This window comes from Eretmochelys imbricata, chromosome 17, assembly GCF_965152235.1.
Source record: "Eretmochelys imbricata isolate rEreImb1 chromosome 17, rEreImb1.hap1, whole genome shotgun sequence".
NCBI classification, from domain to species: domain Eukaryota; kingdom Metazoa; phylum Chordata; order Testudines; family Cheloniidae; genus Eretmochelys; species Eretmochelys imbricata.
This window is the reverse complement of record NC_135588.1, coordinates 25,326,177-25,342,663: the sequence shown is the minus strand read 5'-3', so window position 1 is coordinate 25,342,663 and position 16,487 is coordinate 25,326,177. Positions and strand designations below refer to the sequence as shown.

At 51.4% G+C, this 16,487-nt stretch overlaps 1 protein-coding gene across 1 annotated transcript in view; it reads left to right on the top strand.

The window, feature by feature from the left end:
* The first annotated feature begins 2,806 nt into the window (after positions 1-2,806).
* The window catches only part of MLXIPL (MLX interacting protein like), a 57,133-nt gene continuing 43,452 nt past the window's right edge, over positions 2,807-16,487 (top strand). Inside the window, exon 1 of the mRNA XM_077836638.1 lies at positions 2,807-3,102. Coding sequence (XP_077692764.1) covers positions 2,807-3,102 — 296 coding nt within the window. The remainder of the gene's footprint in view (positions 3,103-16,487) is intronic.

The following is a 16,487-nucleotide window of genomic DNA, read 5'->3' as shown; positions in this document are numbered from 1 at the left end:
CCCTCATTCTTCTCTTCTGCAGACTAAACAATCCCAGTTCCCTCAGCCTCTCCTCATATGTCATGTGTTCCAGTCCCCTAAACAGTTTTGTTGTCCTCTGCTGGATGCTTTCCAATTTTTCCACATCCTCCTTGTAGTGTTGGGCCCAACACTGGACACAGTACTCCAGATGAGGCCTCACCAATGTGGAATAGAGGGGAATGATCACGTCCCTCAATCTGCTTGCAATGCCCCTACTTATACATCCCAAAATGCCATTGGCCTTCTTGACAACAAGGGCAAATTGTTGACTCCTATCGAGCTTCTCATCCACTGTAGCCCCTAGGTCCTCTTCTGCAGAACTGCTGCCTAGCCATTTGGTCCCTAGTCTGTAGCGGTGCATGGGATTCTTCCTTCCTAAATGCAGAACTCTGCACTTGTCCTTGTTGAACCTCAGATTTCTTTTGGCCCAATCCTCTAATTTGTCTAGGGCCCTCTGTATCCTACCCTCCAGCATATCTACCTGTCCTCCCAGTTTAGTTTCATCTGCAAACTTGCTGAGGGTGCAGTCCATGCCATCCTCCAGATGAAGGTATTAATGAAGATATTGAACAAAACCAGCCCGAGGACCAACACTTGGGGCACTCCAACTTGATACCAGCTGCCAACTAGACATGGAGCCATTGATCACTACCCGTTGAGCCCGATGATCTAGCCAGCTTTCTATCCACCTTAGAGTAGTATGGGCTGGATGAATGGACTATAATTTGCTGGCAAGAATACTGTGGGAGACCGTACCAAGAGCTTTGCTAAAGTCAAGGAACAACACGTCCACTGTTTTCCCCACATCCACAGAGCCAGTTATCTCGTCATAGAAGGCAATTAGTCAGGCATGACCTTCCCTTGGTGAATCCATGCTGACTGTTCCTGATCACTTTCCTCTCATGTAAGTGCTTCAGAATTGATTCCTTGAGGACCTGCTCCATGATTTTTTCCAGGGACTGAGGTGAGGCTGACTGGCCTGTAGTTCCCAGGATCATCCTCCTTCCCTTTCTTAAAGATTGGCACTAAATTAGCCTTTTTCCAGTCGTCTGGGACTTCCCCCGATCGCCATGAGTTTTCAAAGATAATGGCCAATGGCTCTGCAATCACAGCCGCCAACTCCTTTAGCACTCTCGGATGCAACGCATCTGGCCCCATGGGCTTGTGCTCGTCCAGCTTTTCTAAATAGTCCTGAACCACTTCTTTCTCCACAGAGGGCTGGTCCCCTCCTCCCAGTGCTGTGCTGCCCAGTGCAGTAGTCTGGGAGCTGAGCTTCGTGAAGACAGAGGCAAAAAAGCATTGAGTACATTAGCTTTTTCCACATCCTCTGGCACTAGGTTGCCTCCCTCATTCAGTGAGGGGCCCACGCTTTCCTTGACTACTTTCTTGTTGCTAACATACCTGAATAAACCCTTCTTGTTACTCTTAACATCTCATAGAATTCTGTTCCATAGGGATCTGTTCCATTGCTGGCCATTTTGATATCGCATGTGATGCTGAACCTGGAAGGAAAACCTCTCCCACTCCCTCTCTCTACACTCCTCCAAACTCCTGTTAGCTGTTTTTCTGTTGGCAGCTCTGTGGTGCTAGGGCAATTCTTCTCATTAATATTAATTATTCAGTTGAGGTCTGGCTACAGCACCGCACCCCCTTTAGACTTCCCCCTATGCAGACTATCATCCACAGCCAACACAGAGCATGGAGACTTGGGCAGAGGGTCCTGCCTGCCCACTGCTACCTTCATTGGCTGCCCTGTAGACACCTCCTGGGTCTAAGGGGGAGATTCTCAACGGCACCCATGGAGCCAGCTGCCTGATTCCCGCTGAAAGCCAGAAGCAGGTAGGATCCATCTTAGGGGGAGATTTTCAAAGACTTTTTTGTTTTAACTTTTCAGGCCCTGAATGGACTAGGTCTACTGATCTTTCTCTGAGTCCTTGCCTCCTCAGAGGTCCCCAGGGAGACCCTGTCTGTATCTTTGCCCCTGCCCTCTCCTTGGCTCAGAGGAAGACCCTGGAGAAGCCAATTTAAAGCAGGTTCTCACCCTGTTTCCAGGGCCCTGGGGCATGGCTCAGTGAATTGTTCCCTGCTTTGTGCTGAGCTGGACCCTGGTTGCTATAATCTCCTCTGTTTTTGTCCCTTAATCTGTATTTGTTCCCCGGGAAGTGTTGGGGGATACATTAGTACAGAGGCGCTAGGTAAATACCATGTATTTTTCTTCCACACGCAGGCAGAGCGGCCACTGAGCCAAGGTAAACAAAGCTGACTGAGCTCTCTAGCAGCAGGGTGAGGACCTGCTGCTTGTGAGTCCTTTCTCTGGCTTCCCAGCTAGGGGGGGTTGGGAACAGGAGGAAGCTGGAGCAGCTTCTCCTTTAAATTTAGGCAGCTTGTTAAGGAAATAAAATCTAGTGTGACCCAGAGGCCCCACCTTTTCCCAAGATACAGCAGATAAGGAGTTAACTCCCTGCTCAACTCCTGTGCCCACCCCTAGCCCCACCCAAGCGCATGGCTGGGGTAAAGAAGCTAGGCTGAGCGCTGAGGCAGGGGTGGGGTTACACCCTATAAATAGGACTCACTGGGAGACAGCAGGGGAACTGCAAGCTTAGCAGGGAGTCTTAGAGGAGACAGATCAAGCAACAGAAAGGGTGTGGAAGCAACAGGCTGACCAGGGGGTGTGGTGAGCACACATTATGCTAATTGGCATGTGTGGGGCTGCTGTGATGTGGGCTGTCTAGGTACTCAGACAGGTTTACTTGCAGGCGGCTACTTGCCACCAACACTGGGCACAATGGCTGGAACACAGGTGGGGCTGCATGGACCATTCCCGGACCCGCAGGTTGGGTCAGGCCCTGACTCTGACTCTGATTCAGACTCAGAGGGTCTGGGCTCGGGCAGTGCTGGGCCAGGCTCAGGCTCCCTGTCCCACTCACAGGTCATCCACAGCGGCCACTTCATGGTCTCCTCGCCACACAGCGACTCGGTGCCCCGCCGACGCCACCATGGTACTGAGTCAGAGCCAGCTGATCCCCGCACCATCGACCTGACCCTCACCCGGCTCTTTGAGTGCATGAGCCTGGCCTACAGGTAAGTCTGAGGATCCTTTTGCCTGGGACCCCTGGCTTCCCTCTCCCCTGGGATCAGTGATCCCACTCCCCCAGAATAAGCCTCCTGGCCCAGGATACGTGGGATGTGGAGGAGGAGGGACAGACTAAGGAGTCTGCTTAGGAATTTTCCCCCACCGACCTTCTCCCTCTTAACCAAAAGAGAGGATACAGCAAAGGCCCAGGAAGCCCCATTTGGCTGCCCAGATTCCCTGTCACCCTGCAGCCCTTTGCAGCTCCTTAATGCCTGTAAAGCAGCCGCACAGACCCTTGGGGAATGCCCCAGGGGCAGTAGGGTCACCCTGCCCAGTGCAGAGCAGGTTCTGCTAGCTCTGGACCTCCCCACAGGGCTCCTGGGCTTAGGGCAGATTCTAGGTGAGTGAGGAGCGTTCCAGAGGTAGAAAAGGGTATGGCTGTGGCAACTACAGCCTGGCTGCCACTAGTTCCATAGGGACCCGTGGAAAGCCGGGTACAGCAGATTTCAGGGCTGCCCTCAGCTGTGCCTGGGGCAGGAGGCTGAATGGAGCCCTGGCGGCTCTGGGTTGGAGCCGTAAGCTTCAGCCTTGCACTCTGCACAGCACTGAACTCAGCCAGCGTTCACACTGGGCTCCGAGGCTCCCGCTAGCTCAGCTGGAGTCTGAGCATGGGGCAGGGGAAAGAAAGCCCTAGTGTTTCTACTGTCTTTTTTTCCCCCTCCCCTTCTCTGCCCTCAGCCAGCTGGACACCCCACAAACCCACACCAAACAGGCTTGCTCCCTTTCCCACACTGGCTAGTGGGACAGAGGAGAATTGGGTCTTGTTTTGCATTTGCCTTATTCAGGCTTTAGCCCATCTCCCATTCTAACCCCGTTTATAGTCCCTCTGCACTTCCAGGCCTGGTCTCTGACCCAGGGGGGTTGTTTGTGTTTGGATCATTTTGAGGAGGAGCCAGTTGTCTGCATCTGAGAAGCAGAGTGGGAAGCCAGTATTGTCACCTTTCCAGGGCTAGTTATGCCTCTGTCCCTAATAGTGCACACACCTCACATCTTAGGACTCCTGCCCCTACCTGTCTCAGGGCCCATATACTACACGGCAGGGGTTGCTACAGCTTGGCAGAATCTTGCAATTCTTCCGCTCTTAGACCGGGACACAAGTACCTTACCCGGTGTTCACCAACCATTACTACCCTGCAGGTCCCACTGCGTTTTGGACACCTGCGATCAGTGACACTGACCACCGGTCTCTTGAATTATTTTTACTTAGCAACTGGAACAAAACATTAGAGAACAAAGATGATAAAAGCAAACACCTGACACACCTATTTACTCCTACCCTTTCCCACCCCAGAGATCAGCTTTCCTCTCTGGTTACAGGAGGAGACTAGAATCAACTCCTGTTCTCCTATCAAGCCCAGATGCTTCTGTAACCCACATTAGTGACCATTCACAGCATGTCCTCTTCTTCTCCCCACACTTGTCTGTGCATCTCTCACCTCGTCTACACACAACCTTCATTGCTTTACTTACACCCCTAGAGTTAAAGTGGTACAACCCCTTAGTGCAGACACATTGATACTGCTGTGCTTATAGCAGTATGGCTAATTCCGCTTAGTCTCCCCAGGAAGACCTGTACCAATGCACAGCACCCTTACACGGGCATACCTGCAGCCACACCGGCAGATGGACTGCTATAACTATTTTGGTAATGTAATTAAAAAAAAAATCACACCCCTAGCCACAATAGCTCTACCCAGGCAAACTCTGTGTAAGCCTGGCCTACGGCCCAGTCTTAGGCATCAAGCACCTCTATTGTCTATGGGGATCTGTATCCAAAACGCAACTAGTACAGGTGCTTTTGGCCATGGTTCACCCCACAGTCACTTTTCCCATTAGAAAATAGCTCCAGCAGCCGCCTTGTTTTTCTTGCAGAAGAGCCCTGCAACTGAACATACCGAGGTTGAAATTGGCAGGGAGAAACCTTTGCATGTTAAGGCTGCCATGTGCTCGTTTGGTACTAATCTGATCTCATAGCCCCCAGCAGAGTGGTAGCAGATTCTGTGGCTTTGCAATGGGTCAGTTTCTTATTAAAAGAGAAACTGGTGATGCAGACTTTGTGATTTCTGGTGTGATTTTCTGTTTACACAACTGTCCTAAATCCTGTTTCCCTTCATAGGGGTTGAGAACTGCACCCAGGCAATTGCACTTGCAGAAACCCCAGCTACAGACCCACTGAGTATTTGCTCCTGTTGCCAAGACACAGTCCCCTTCCCTCATCCTTTGTGTTGGTCCCTTTGTTTTTAGAACACATGGTCTGCTCCTCTTTCCTACTGGTGCCCTGGCTATTTCTCCTAGTTGCTATGGAGTGGTATGGCACTCTTGTTCACAACACTCTCTGTGTGGGCTAGTTCAAGTGGGCCTGGGCACCAAGCCTCCTGGTGAGCAACTTGCTCTCACTACTACACTGCTCAGCTAGCCCCCAGTCAGAGAAGAGAGCTTAATCCACATGATTCTTCAATGCACATGCCGGTGTGAATGAGACAGCCAACCGTCTGGGGGCAACTGAGCCCAGACTCATCGGGTCCAATTCACTGTTGCCCTACACCTTGAGTGTATATGTACGGGGGGGCAAATTTACTGCCCGACACACACCCCTCCTGGCTGGATGTGGCATTGCAGCACTTTTTGCCTCTGTTTCTCCCACCTTCCTATACCGACTCCAGGGCAGGAATAACCTGGTGCTCCCACCAGAGCACATTACAGACACCTGCCCCTGCTGGGGCTCCAAAGCCTGACCAAAATCAAACCTTCCGCTCAGCTGTCAGTCACCTCATGGTGGGAGCACCTCTGCTGCTCTAGACTCTCCACCTGTGTGACCACAGAGTTCTCTGCTTCAATCAATGCCCCTTCCTGGGGCTGGCACACCCTCCCCTCACTCAGGGGTTCAGGCAGCTACAGCTTTACAGGGCCCCACTCACCCTGAAGGAGCCAGCCTGCCTGTCTGCTCTTCTCAACTGTCTTTCTGGCTGCCTCCTAGAGAACCTCGGAAGAACAATCTACCTCACCTCCTCTGGGTCTCCTCCCTACTGCTGGGTTCTCCAGCTCTTTATGGGGAGAGTCATCTCTGTCCCAGCTGGACTGTACTTCTAATGAGGCCTGGCCCACCCTCCAGACGCAGGAAGACAGGTTAAGTGGCCTTTCAGGCCTATATTAACTCTTTCACAGGCTGTAAAGGGCTCCCAGTCTGATCTGGTAGCATTTTATACTTCCTTTGCACTTGTGTGAGGACAGTACAAGGGGCCATGCACTGGAGAGTCAGGCCTTTGTGTCTAACCTTTTCCATAGAGTTTCCCTAATCTCTCACATGCATTTCGTTAATGCCTTTAAGTCCCATCAGCACAGGCACAGGTCTCACCTAGATACATGTGTAGCATCTTCTGCTAACGAGGCTGCCAGAGTTCAGCTCTGTGACTTCCAGGAAAGGACTCAGTAAACAACACAATGCTGGGTCAAGGTCGGCACTTTTTATCAAAACAAGTTTTTAAGAGAAGCTTGTTCTGTTCCCCAGGACGAGGCTTTGCACTGACAAGCTGCAGTTTAGCAGATGCTTTCCAAGTTTGGGATGAAAAGCCTGCATTCTGGTCTGGTACATTGTCAGTATAGCCTTTTGAACTCTCAGATCTTAAATTTGTCACCCTAGAGAGGTTACAGACACCCCAGCCCACAATAATATGTATGCTTAATACAATCAGATCCTGCATATTGCCATGTCTGTCTCACCTCTGCCTAAAGAAATGAGTGTTATAGGGTGCAGCATTATAGGAGGACCCATTGACTTGTTTCCTGAACAGAGCATCAGCACCAAATTTGCATTCCCTTTAACATGAGTCACATCCATAGAGAATCTTGAAGCACTAGGCTCCATTTTAGCAGTTTGGCCTCTAGCCCTTTCATTTGCTGTAGCTGGGTGCATGGGGAGTGGTCACTGAACATGGTAAAGCAACTGAACATGGTAAGCAAGGACCATCATTTGCTGAGTGCTCACAGCATGGCCAAACATTATTTTTCCACTGTCATCTAATTTTTCTCTTGGGGAAGCAATTTCTTGCTCAGGTGCCTAAGGGGTGTGTCTCCCCTTTTCACCAGTTTGCATCAGCACAGCTGCAAGCCCTGTGTCAGAGGCATCTGCGAACACCACAAAAGGCTTGTCAAAGTTTGGGCTTACTAGAACAGAGTCTGTGCTCAGGGCCTCCTTCATAGACTCATAGACCTTAAGGCCAGGAGGGACCATTGTGATCATCTGGTCTAACCTCCTGCACATCGACCCCTAACCTCTGGCTGTGTTACTGAAGGCCTCAAATCATGGTTTAAAGACTTCAAGTTACAGAGAATACACCATTTACACTAATTTAAAACTGCAAGTGATCCATGTCCCAGGCTGCAGGGAAGGTGAAAACCCCCCAGGGTCTCTGCCAATCTGACCTGGGGGAAAATTCCTTCCTGATCCCAGATATGGCAACCAGTTAGACCCTGAGCTTGTGGGTGACACTTCCTTTTGCAGAAGGCCTGTTGGCACTGTTTGGACCCTTGTGTGTGGCTGACCATTTTTACACAGATCAATGAGGGGAGCAGGCAGTGAGAGGGACAAACCTCCAGTGACACTCTGCTATGCCAGGAAAGGATGGTACCTGTTTCCCTGTCTGGGGAGCGGGCCAGTCTGTAATCCCCTACGCTTTGGCAGGCTCTAGTTTTAGACAGCAGCTCCCCACTCTATGGCCAGGACAGCCCACTGCCATCATCCCCACCTTGCATTCCTCTGCCTTGACAGTCAGGCCTGCTGTCTGAATGCTGTGAAACACCGTCCTGACCTGGGTCTTGTGCCCTTCTGGCTCTGAGTGAAAACACAAACATCATTGATATACGCTAGGCAAAACTCCCCCAGCCTATCCAGTCACTGATCCACCAGCTGCTGGAAGGGAATCAGGGTCCTCTTGAAGCCAAAAGAGAGCACCAGGAACTCAAAGAGCCCAGTCGGGGTGGCAAATGCCAATTTGAACCTGGCACCTGAGTCCAAAGACACCTGGGTGAGCTCCCTTGTGGTCAGGAATTGGCCCCTCCCACCTGGTCTGGTAGGACACTAGTCCATTCTAGGCATGGGGTACACATCCACAGCAATGACAGTAGCGCGCTTTCTACAATCCCACAGTATCTGACTGACCCATCCTTAGGCACCAATGCACAGGGGGATGCCCACGGAGTGTCTGACCCCTAATTCTAGAATGTCAGTGATTTCCTTCTCCAGGCTCTGCTCTGTTTTCCCAGTAACCCCAAAGGGTGGACTTTTAACTGGGGCTGGTGGGCAGCAAAGCAATGCCTGTCCAGGCTTACTGGAAAATACCTGGTGGTAACCCTGCAGCACATCCCTGATCTCCGCTTCCTGTGTGGGGTTCAGTGATCACAGAGGGCTGTGGAGTCAGGGGAGGGGCAGGCCCCCGTTTCTGCCACCAGATCTCTTAAGGAATCATCTCTCTTGTCCTCCTAGTGCTCAGACCCGGCCAGCGCTGGAGTCTCTCGGTCAGAACAGGGGTTCATCATGTTCCCATGCTACCCTTGGTGGAGGTGGGAGTGGTCACCTCATTGAGCTGTTTGATGGTTTTAAAGGGCCCTTCCCAGGCAGTCTGGAGTTTATTCCCCCACAGTGGGTTGAGAACCAGCACTCGGTCCCTGTGCCATACATCCAGACACATGTGGTGTGGTCAGACCAAGCTGTCTGTTTCTCCTGAGCACTGCTGGATTCTCCTGGGCAAAACCCAGGGGTTCCGTGAGTCCTCCCAGAAGGCCAACACATACTGCAGCAAGGACTCCCTTTGGGAGAGGCTGTACCTTCCCACTCTTCCCTCATTAGGTTCAGGGGCCCCCATACTCTCCTCCTACAGAGCAGTTCAAAAGGGAGAATCCTACAGATTCCTGGGGAACCTCCCAATAGGCAAAGAGCCGGTAAGGTCACTTTTATTCCAGCCAACAGGGGGCTGATCCACAAAAGTTTTCAGCATCATTTTAAGGGGCCCGTTAAGTCTTTCAAGCAGCTCGTTAGCCTTGAGTTGATAGTGAGGTGACGGGAAGTGCTGAACTCCATGTTTCTCCAATAGACTGACATGCAGGGCAGACATAAAGTTTTCCTCCTGGTCAGTCAAAACCTCCTGCAGAAATTCAGCCCAGATGAATAGTGCCAGCAAAGTGTCAGCCAACTTATCTGCCTCTGTGGAGGATAGAGCTGCTGCTTGTGGAGAGAGGGTAGTGTAACCTACTACTGCCAGAATAGCCTTTTCTCCCACTGGGTAACTTTTCTAAGGGGCCCCACAATGACCCTCTGAATAGGTTCCACTATGATGGGCAGGAGGATCAGGGCAGTCTTGCCCATATCCTGGCCCTTTGCCACCCTCTGGCAGGGGTTACAGGACTTACACTATTTTTGCACTGCCTCACAAACCCCAGGCCAGTAGGAAATGTGTAGTAAGCACTGCTTGGTGCTCTGCGTATGTGCCCTGAGAAGGGTATATCACGGGCCAGGCTGAGTAATCCAAGGCAGTACTTTTTTGGTACCACCAGTCGTCTCCGTATTCCCCATGGCTCAGCTTTCCCAGGGGGCATCCAATCTCTAAGGAGCAGACCCAGAAAATGTTTCCAAGGGCTCTCCTGTCAGGGGCTGCTAAGGGAGTCTGTTGAAGCCCTTGGTTTTTCTAGTGAGGGGTCAATCACTTGCAATCAATTCCAAACCAGGAGCTGGGGTTCTCTGCTCAGCCTGGTCACTGGGGCCTGTCCCCAGTCCCCTCAGGTCAGCGTATCAGCAGGACTCTACATGGCCGTGGCCACACACTCACACTATCAGACAGCCACTCAGAGCTGCTCCTCAACTGCCAGCATGCAGCTCAGCGTCAGACCCTAGGGCTGCAGATGTTGGCTTTTGGCTCCAGGAGACCACACAAGTGGCCTGGGCCCAGGACCGTTCGTCATTTCCCAGCAAGACCTCTCCCAGCAGTTGGGAGTGTAACCCAACATCCTTAGGCCCTTTACTGGCACCCCATTTCAGATGTATCTGAACCACCAAGGAAGGGGGGTCCCACTAGTCCCTGACTGGTCAGGAATCTATTGGGGATAATGCTCAAGGGGCCAGCACCCTTTGGTGAGCCAGAGTTACCTGGGCCCCAGCATCCCTCCATCACTGGGCCTTTCCCCATCCACTGCCACCGGGAAGCTGATTCCCCTTTGGGGTCTGACAACGTCAGGTTTCTGCTGGGACCATTGGGGCTGGTTCCATCAGTGGTGAGGTCACTGCTACCTGGACCTGCTGTGGGTTACCACTAGCCCCTGGTCTCCCTAGCACCGGGCAGTGTGTTGCCTTATGGCCAGACTTGTGGCAATAAAATCATCTCAGCTCCCTGGGTTCCCTTTTCCTGTATGCTTCAGGGGTCAATTTAAACTTTTGCAACAGAGCTTGTTTACATTGCTCATAATCTATGTAGTCCTCTCTATCCATAAGGGTGAAAATGTCTAAGATCTGGAGCCAGATACCAGACCATGTCCTTCTGCCCCACTTTGTTCTATTCACACCCCACTTCAAAAGCATTTAGAAACACACCCATGTCATCCCACTCCTAAAGCGAAGAAATAATTTGACATCTGTGCCACCCACCATCTGGGAATACAGGTGCACTTTCCCTGAAACTCGGACACCATGGACTCCATATGTCCCCACCATTCCCCCTTCTAGTTTTCTGATTTTCACCACAATCACTAGGGCTCTGCCCTTATATGCGTAGAATAGTCCCTGAAATGTTGGAATGCATTGGATGCAGCGGTCATACGTTATCACATTTCAGACAGAGAAATGCCATCGAATTGAGAGTGAGACCTCGCTTCGCTTGGCCAACTATATTTACACAACATACTGCTCTATGTGTACAACGTAGAGGGAGAGGGAAAGCTCTGGCATACATAGGTTCTTATATGGGCCCCATTATTATAGTTTCTGTGCACCTCTCTATCTTTAACACACAGAGTAGGGTGGGAAGAGCGGATGGGGCGTGGAGGCAGAGAGACTAAGCCCATGCCTACATTAATTCATTAATGATCTGGATGATGGGATGCATTGCACACTCAGCAAGTTCACAGATGACACTAAGCTGGTGGGAGAGGTAGATATGCTGGAGGGTAGGGATAGGGTCCAGAGTGACCTAGACAAATTGGAGAATTGGGCCAAAAGAAATCTGATGAGGTTCAACAAGGACTAGTGCAGAGTCCTGCACTTAGGACAGAAGAATCCCATGCACCGCTACAGGCTGGGGACCAACTGGCTAAGCAGCAGTTCTGCAGAAAAGGACCTAGGGATTACAGTGGACGAGAAGCTGGATATGAGTCAGCAGTGTGCCCTTGTTGTCAAGAAGGCTAACGGCATATTATTTGATAGCTGCTTTCAACCTCCTGAAAGGTGGTTCCACAGAGGATGGATCTAGACTGTTCTCAGTGGTAGCGGATGACAGGACAAGGAGTAATGGTCTCAAGTTGCAGTGGGCGAGATTTAGGTTGGATATTAGGAAAAACTTTTTCACTAGGAGGGTGGTGAAACACTGGAATGCGTTACCTAGGGAGGTGGTGGAATCTCCTTCCTTAGAAGTTTTTAAGGTCAGGCTTGACAAAACCCTGGCTGGGACGATTTAATTGGGGATTGGTCCTGCTTTGAGCAGGGGGTTGGACTAGATGACCTCCTGAAGTCCCTTCCAACCCTGATATTCTATGATATTGGGCTGCATTAGTAGGAGCATTGCCAGCAGATTGAGGGCAGTGATTATTCCCCTCTATTCGGCACTGGTGAGGCCACACCTGGAGTATTGCGTCCAGTTTTGGTCCCCCGATTACAGAAGGGATGTGGACAAATTGGAGAGAGTTCAGTGGAGGGCAACGAAAATGATTAGGGGGCTGGGGCACATGACTTACAAGGAGAGGCTGAGGGAACTGTGCAGAAGAGAAGAGTGAGGGGGGATGTGATAGCAGCCTTCAGCTACCTGAAGGGGGGTTCCAAAGAGGATGGAGCTCGGTTGTTCTCAGTGGTGGCATATGACAGAACAAGAAGCAATGGTCTCACGGTGCAGTGCGGGAGGTCTAGATTGGATATTAGGAATAACTATGAGGGTGGTGAAGCACTGGAATGGGTTCCCTAGGGAGGTGGTGGAATCTCCATCCTTAGAGGTTTTTAAGGCCTGGCTTGACAAAGCCCTGGCTGGGGTGATTTAGTTGGTGTCGGTCCTGCTTTGAGCAGGGGATTGGACTAGATGACCTCCTGAGGTCCCTTCCAACCCTAATATTCTATGATTCTATGATACACTGGGGTGCTATGGCAGCCTAGCTACAGTGCTGTAGCTATACCTCTGTAACCCTGTCGTGTAGACACAGACTACAGCCAAGGAAGGGGTTTTTCCGTCATTTTAGGAGCTCCACCTCCCCAAGTGACTGTAGCTAGTTTGACAGATTCTTCTATCAATCTAGCTGTGTCTTCTCTGGGGTTTACGTCGGTATAGTTACAGCACTCAGGGTGTGGATTTCAGCAAACTAAGTTCTAAGTGCAGACCAGGCCTGAGTAACTTGTCCAGGGTCACCCAGGAAGTCTGTGGCAGTGCAGCGAATTCAACATGGGTCTTCTGAGTCCCAGGTTAGCGCCCTAACACTTCCTCTCTATGTAGGATGCTAAACGTGAGCATTGAGGAGGCCAGGGAGGAGGAGCTGGTAGTCACGGCAGAAGATAACTAGGGCATGAACATGTGTTGTATCTGTGTGAACAGGAAGAAAGGGCTAGATTTTTGCTACATTAAGGAGGGAAATGCAGTGAGGATGTGTGTACGTAGGGAGGGGGTTTGAAGATGAATCCAAGGTTGTGAGCCTGAGAACCAGGGAGCATGGTGTCTGCTGTGGCAATGGCGAATAGAGAGTTTTAGGGGAAACAATGCAAAGCAGGGTTGTGGCTATGTTTATCTTAGCTGGAGGATATGGCAGGGAAAGAGGATGAGACGAGGATCTGGGATAGACCTGCAGAGGCAGCTCAGAGAGCCACCGGCAGAGACGCGATGAGGAACATTAACAGTTTACTGACATAGTTACAGGGTATTTCAGGGTTCTAAATGCACCATGGAACCTGCGCTCTCGGGTGCATGGGGAGGGCAACCATTAGCTTTCTGGGTCTCCCAATGCGCCTTAAGGAGTGTTTGCCCTGGTGCCAGGATGTGAGCCCTGGGCATGGTGAGAGCTCTCTGCAGGGGGAAATGGGGTATTAATGGAAGGGGTGCCCATTTGTTATGCACTGGCGGGGTCTTTGGTTCAGGAGCAACAAACACAGGATTCAGGTGAAGGATCAGGCTCAGCTGTTGAACAGGCCTGTGGAAGGCTGTATTCTGAGACCAAGGATTTATCATGTGACCTGACAGCCATTCTCATTACTGCCAGACAAGGCTGGGGTGGCTGTATGTGTGGTTAGCATCATGTTTAATTTAAGTGCTGTTTTATCCCAGGAAAACAGTCAGGAGGGCCTGAAGGAGTCTTGTGCAGCTCCACCTCATCCATTCTCCCGGAGACCCAAGAGCTGGATGGTCTCATTGGTGCATTGCTAGGTGCTTTGTCTGGTCTTATTTAAATGGCTCAAGTCCTGGGGCTCCTGCTTCCCCCAGGCCCCTGGATCTCACTGACAGGAAGGAAGATTTTCCTGATATTCAGCCTAAACGTTCCCTTTCTTCATTTCATCCCACTTCTCCTTGGTCCAGCCCTGAGCCCTAACTTGATTAATTCCTGCCCCCCACTCCCGGTATTTATCCCCGTCAGGTGTGCACAGAGGGTTAGATCATATTCCCCACCCCATGGGAAGTCATTTAGCTGAGTCTGCAGATCTAGTTTTTCACTTTTCCTGCATTCCCTCCATTTTTGTTGCTTCTTCTCAGAGCTCCCTCCCAATTGTCTGTATCTATCTAGTTTTGGGAGGTCCCGATTTGAATGTGATGTTCCAGGGGCAGTTGAACCAGAGCCAAGAGAACCACCGACCTGTCCCCTACCTCTTCTATGACGTGATGCCTCCAGCCCTTTCCCTGGGCCTGTCACGATTACATTCCCTTTAATCACTCTCCACTCTCACCCTGTATTCTCAGGCCAGGATTTCTCTCCCTCTGGTTACAGCCTTGCACTGGGGGATTCACTCGTGTTTATCACAATGGATCTCGTTCTGTTTCCTGACCCTGTTTCTGGTCTCTCTGTTGCTCCTGCCTCCCATGCTGTGTAGTCGGCACCAACGTTCTCTGTGTGAGCCTGGGAAAGCGCTGTGGCGTGGCTGTTGTGCTTGTGCAGTTGGGGGTGTTTTGCAGGGTGGGAGGGGTGCATGCATCGGTCTGGGCACAGCTGAAGTTAGTGCCCACCCAGGATCCTCCTTCACTGAGCTGTACTCAGGAATAATCTTCAGGCTTAGCACTTTTTGACCATAGATTCCCCCCCACCCCAAAGCTCCCAATCTCTGTAAGTATGTTGGTCCCCATTTTACAGGTGGGAAACTGAGGCACAGAAGTTAAGTGACTTGCCCTACATTACACAGTGAGTCGATGGCAAAGCTAGGGATAGAACCCAGGAGTCCTGTGTTCCAGTTCCTTCCCTTTTCCATTATGGCCTTATTGGTGTGCCTATTCTCTGGGGACTGGCACTTCCTAGGCACCAAGATACATTTCCCAGTTTGGTTGAACCCACTCTCTATGCAAGGTAATGACACCATGGGGAACTGACTGTCTGGCTTGAAAAGAATCCCAACCATTTCCCATCTCAGGCCCAGTCCATGAAGGGGAAGCCGCCTCTGGCCCTCCATGACATGCCTGTGATCAGGAGCTGGGCTTTTCCTTTCTGAGTTTCAGGTGGCCAGCCCAGTGGCCCATCTATCTCTTCAAGTCCCGCTCCACAGCTCAGCCTTGCTCTCGTCCAGGAGCTGTTTCTGAAGGGGTAAGGCCGTCTTCAAGAGTGAATCAGGGAGCAAAGATCAGCCTGATGAACTTGACAAATGATTACATGATAATTAATGTTGGGAAACAACATAAGGATAATAAGCTCTAAATCCATCTCCCTCTTGCCTCCATGCTTCTAAGGGGAGCTCCGTGTGCCATGGGGAAAGAGGCTGGCACCATGTCCAGTGTGGGCATAGGGGATTCTTTAAAGCCTTTTGTGGAAGGGTGAGTTGCTGTCTCTTTAAGGGGTCAAAGTTCAACACTTTTGGCAGTGACTGAGCCTGGGTAACCTTGGCCGGCTGGCACTAGCCAAGCACCCAGGAAATTCTGCAACTCAATTGGCTCACCCGCCTGGCACTGGCAGGGTGTTTGCTTTGTAGCTCTGGGGAAAGTTCAAATTCCCTGGTGATAGCAGAGATACCCCTCTGTGTACCTCACTCCTGTCTGCCTGATTCCCCCCTCCCTCTCCACAGCCCTTGATGGGCACTCTGGCGAGCAGGTGACACTCGTGCCATTGGCACAGGAGCTGCCCCGGAGTGTAACCCCACTGCACGGGGCCCACCGGCTTCGCACTGCCACTGACCATTGCTCCTCCCCAGTGCACTTGCCCTTTCTCAGCCAGGGCCCAGGCTTATCACACCCTGGGCCAGGAAAGGCCCAGACAGAGCTGGAGGCAGCCATAAGCTGTTTGCTTTCTCACTGTCTTTTGTTGTTGTGTGGTGAGGGGCAGCATGGAACATGGAGAGACACCCCCCCTTCCCTAGTGTGTTCATGGAGAGTGAAAGGGGGTTCTCAACTCTATATTATAACAGGGGCCATTGTGAGAGACACTCCTGGGACTCACAAGCAGACGCCTCACTGTGCCAGGACTGGGCAGCATCCCTGAGGAGGGGCAATCACGGGGAGCAGCCCCACCATGCAGCCAGCAGAGACTGCGCAATGCTAGTGTGCCTGCCTTCCGGCAAGGGTGCACCGCCAGGAGCTCCATGTGCTGGAGCCTCAGAAATCCCAGGGGTTTTTTGGCCTCCCTCCAGGAAGTGGTTCCAGATGCATGTGGTTCTTGCAGGATCCTGTCACATCCTCTGTCAGCAACACAGCCAATGGCCCTGGGGACGCTGTGCAGAACTGACCATAGACACCATGGGCCAGGTGTTCAGAAGGACACCTTTAGAGGACTGGGCCAAAAGAAATCTGATGAGGTTCAACAAAGACAAGTGCAGAGTCCTGCACTTAGGACAGAAGAATCCCATGCACTGCTATAGACTAGGGACCGAATGGCTAGGCAGCAGTTCTGCAGAAAAGGACCTAGGGGTGACAGTGGACGAGAAGCTGGATATGAGTCAGCAGTGTGCCCTTGTTGCCAAGAAGACTAA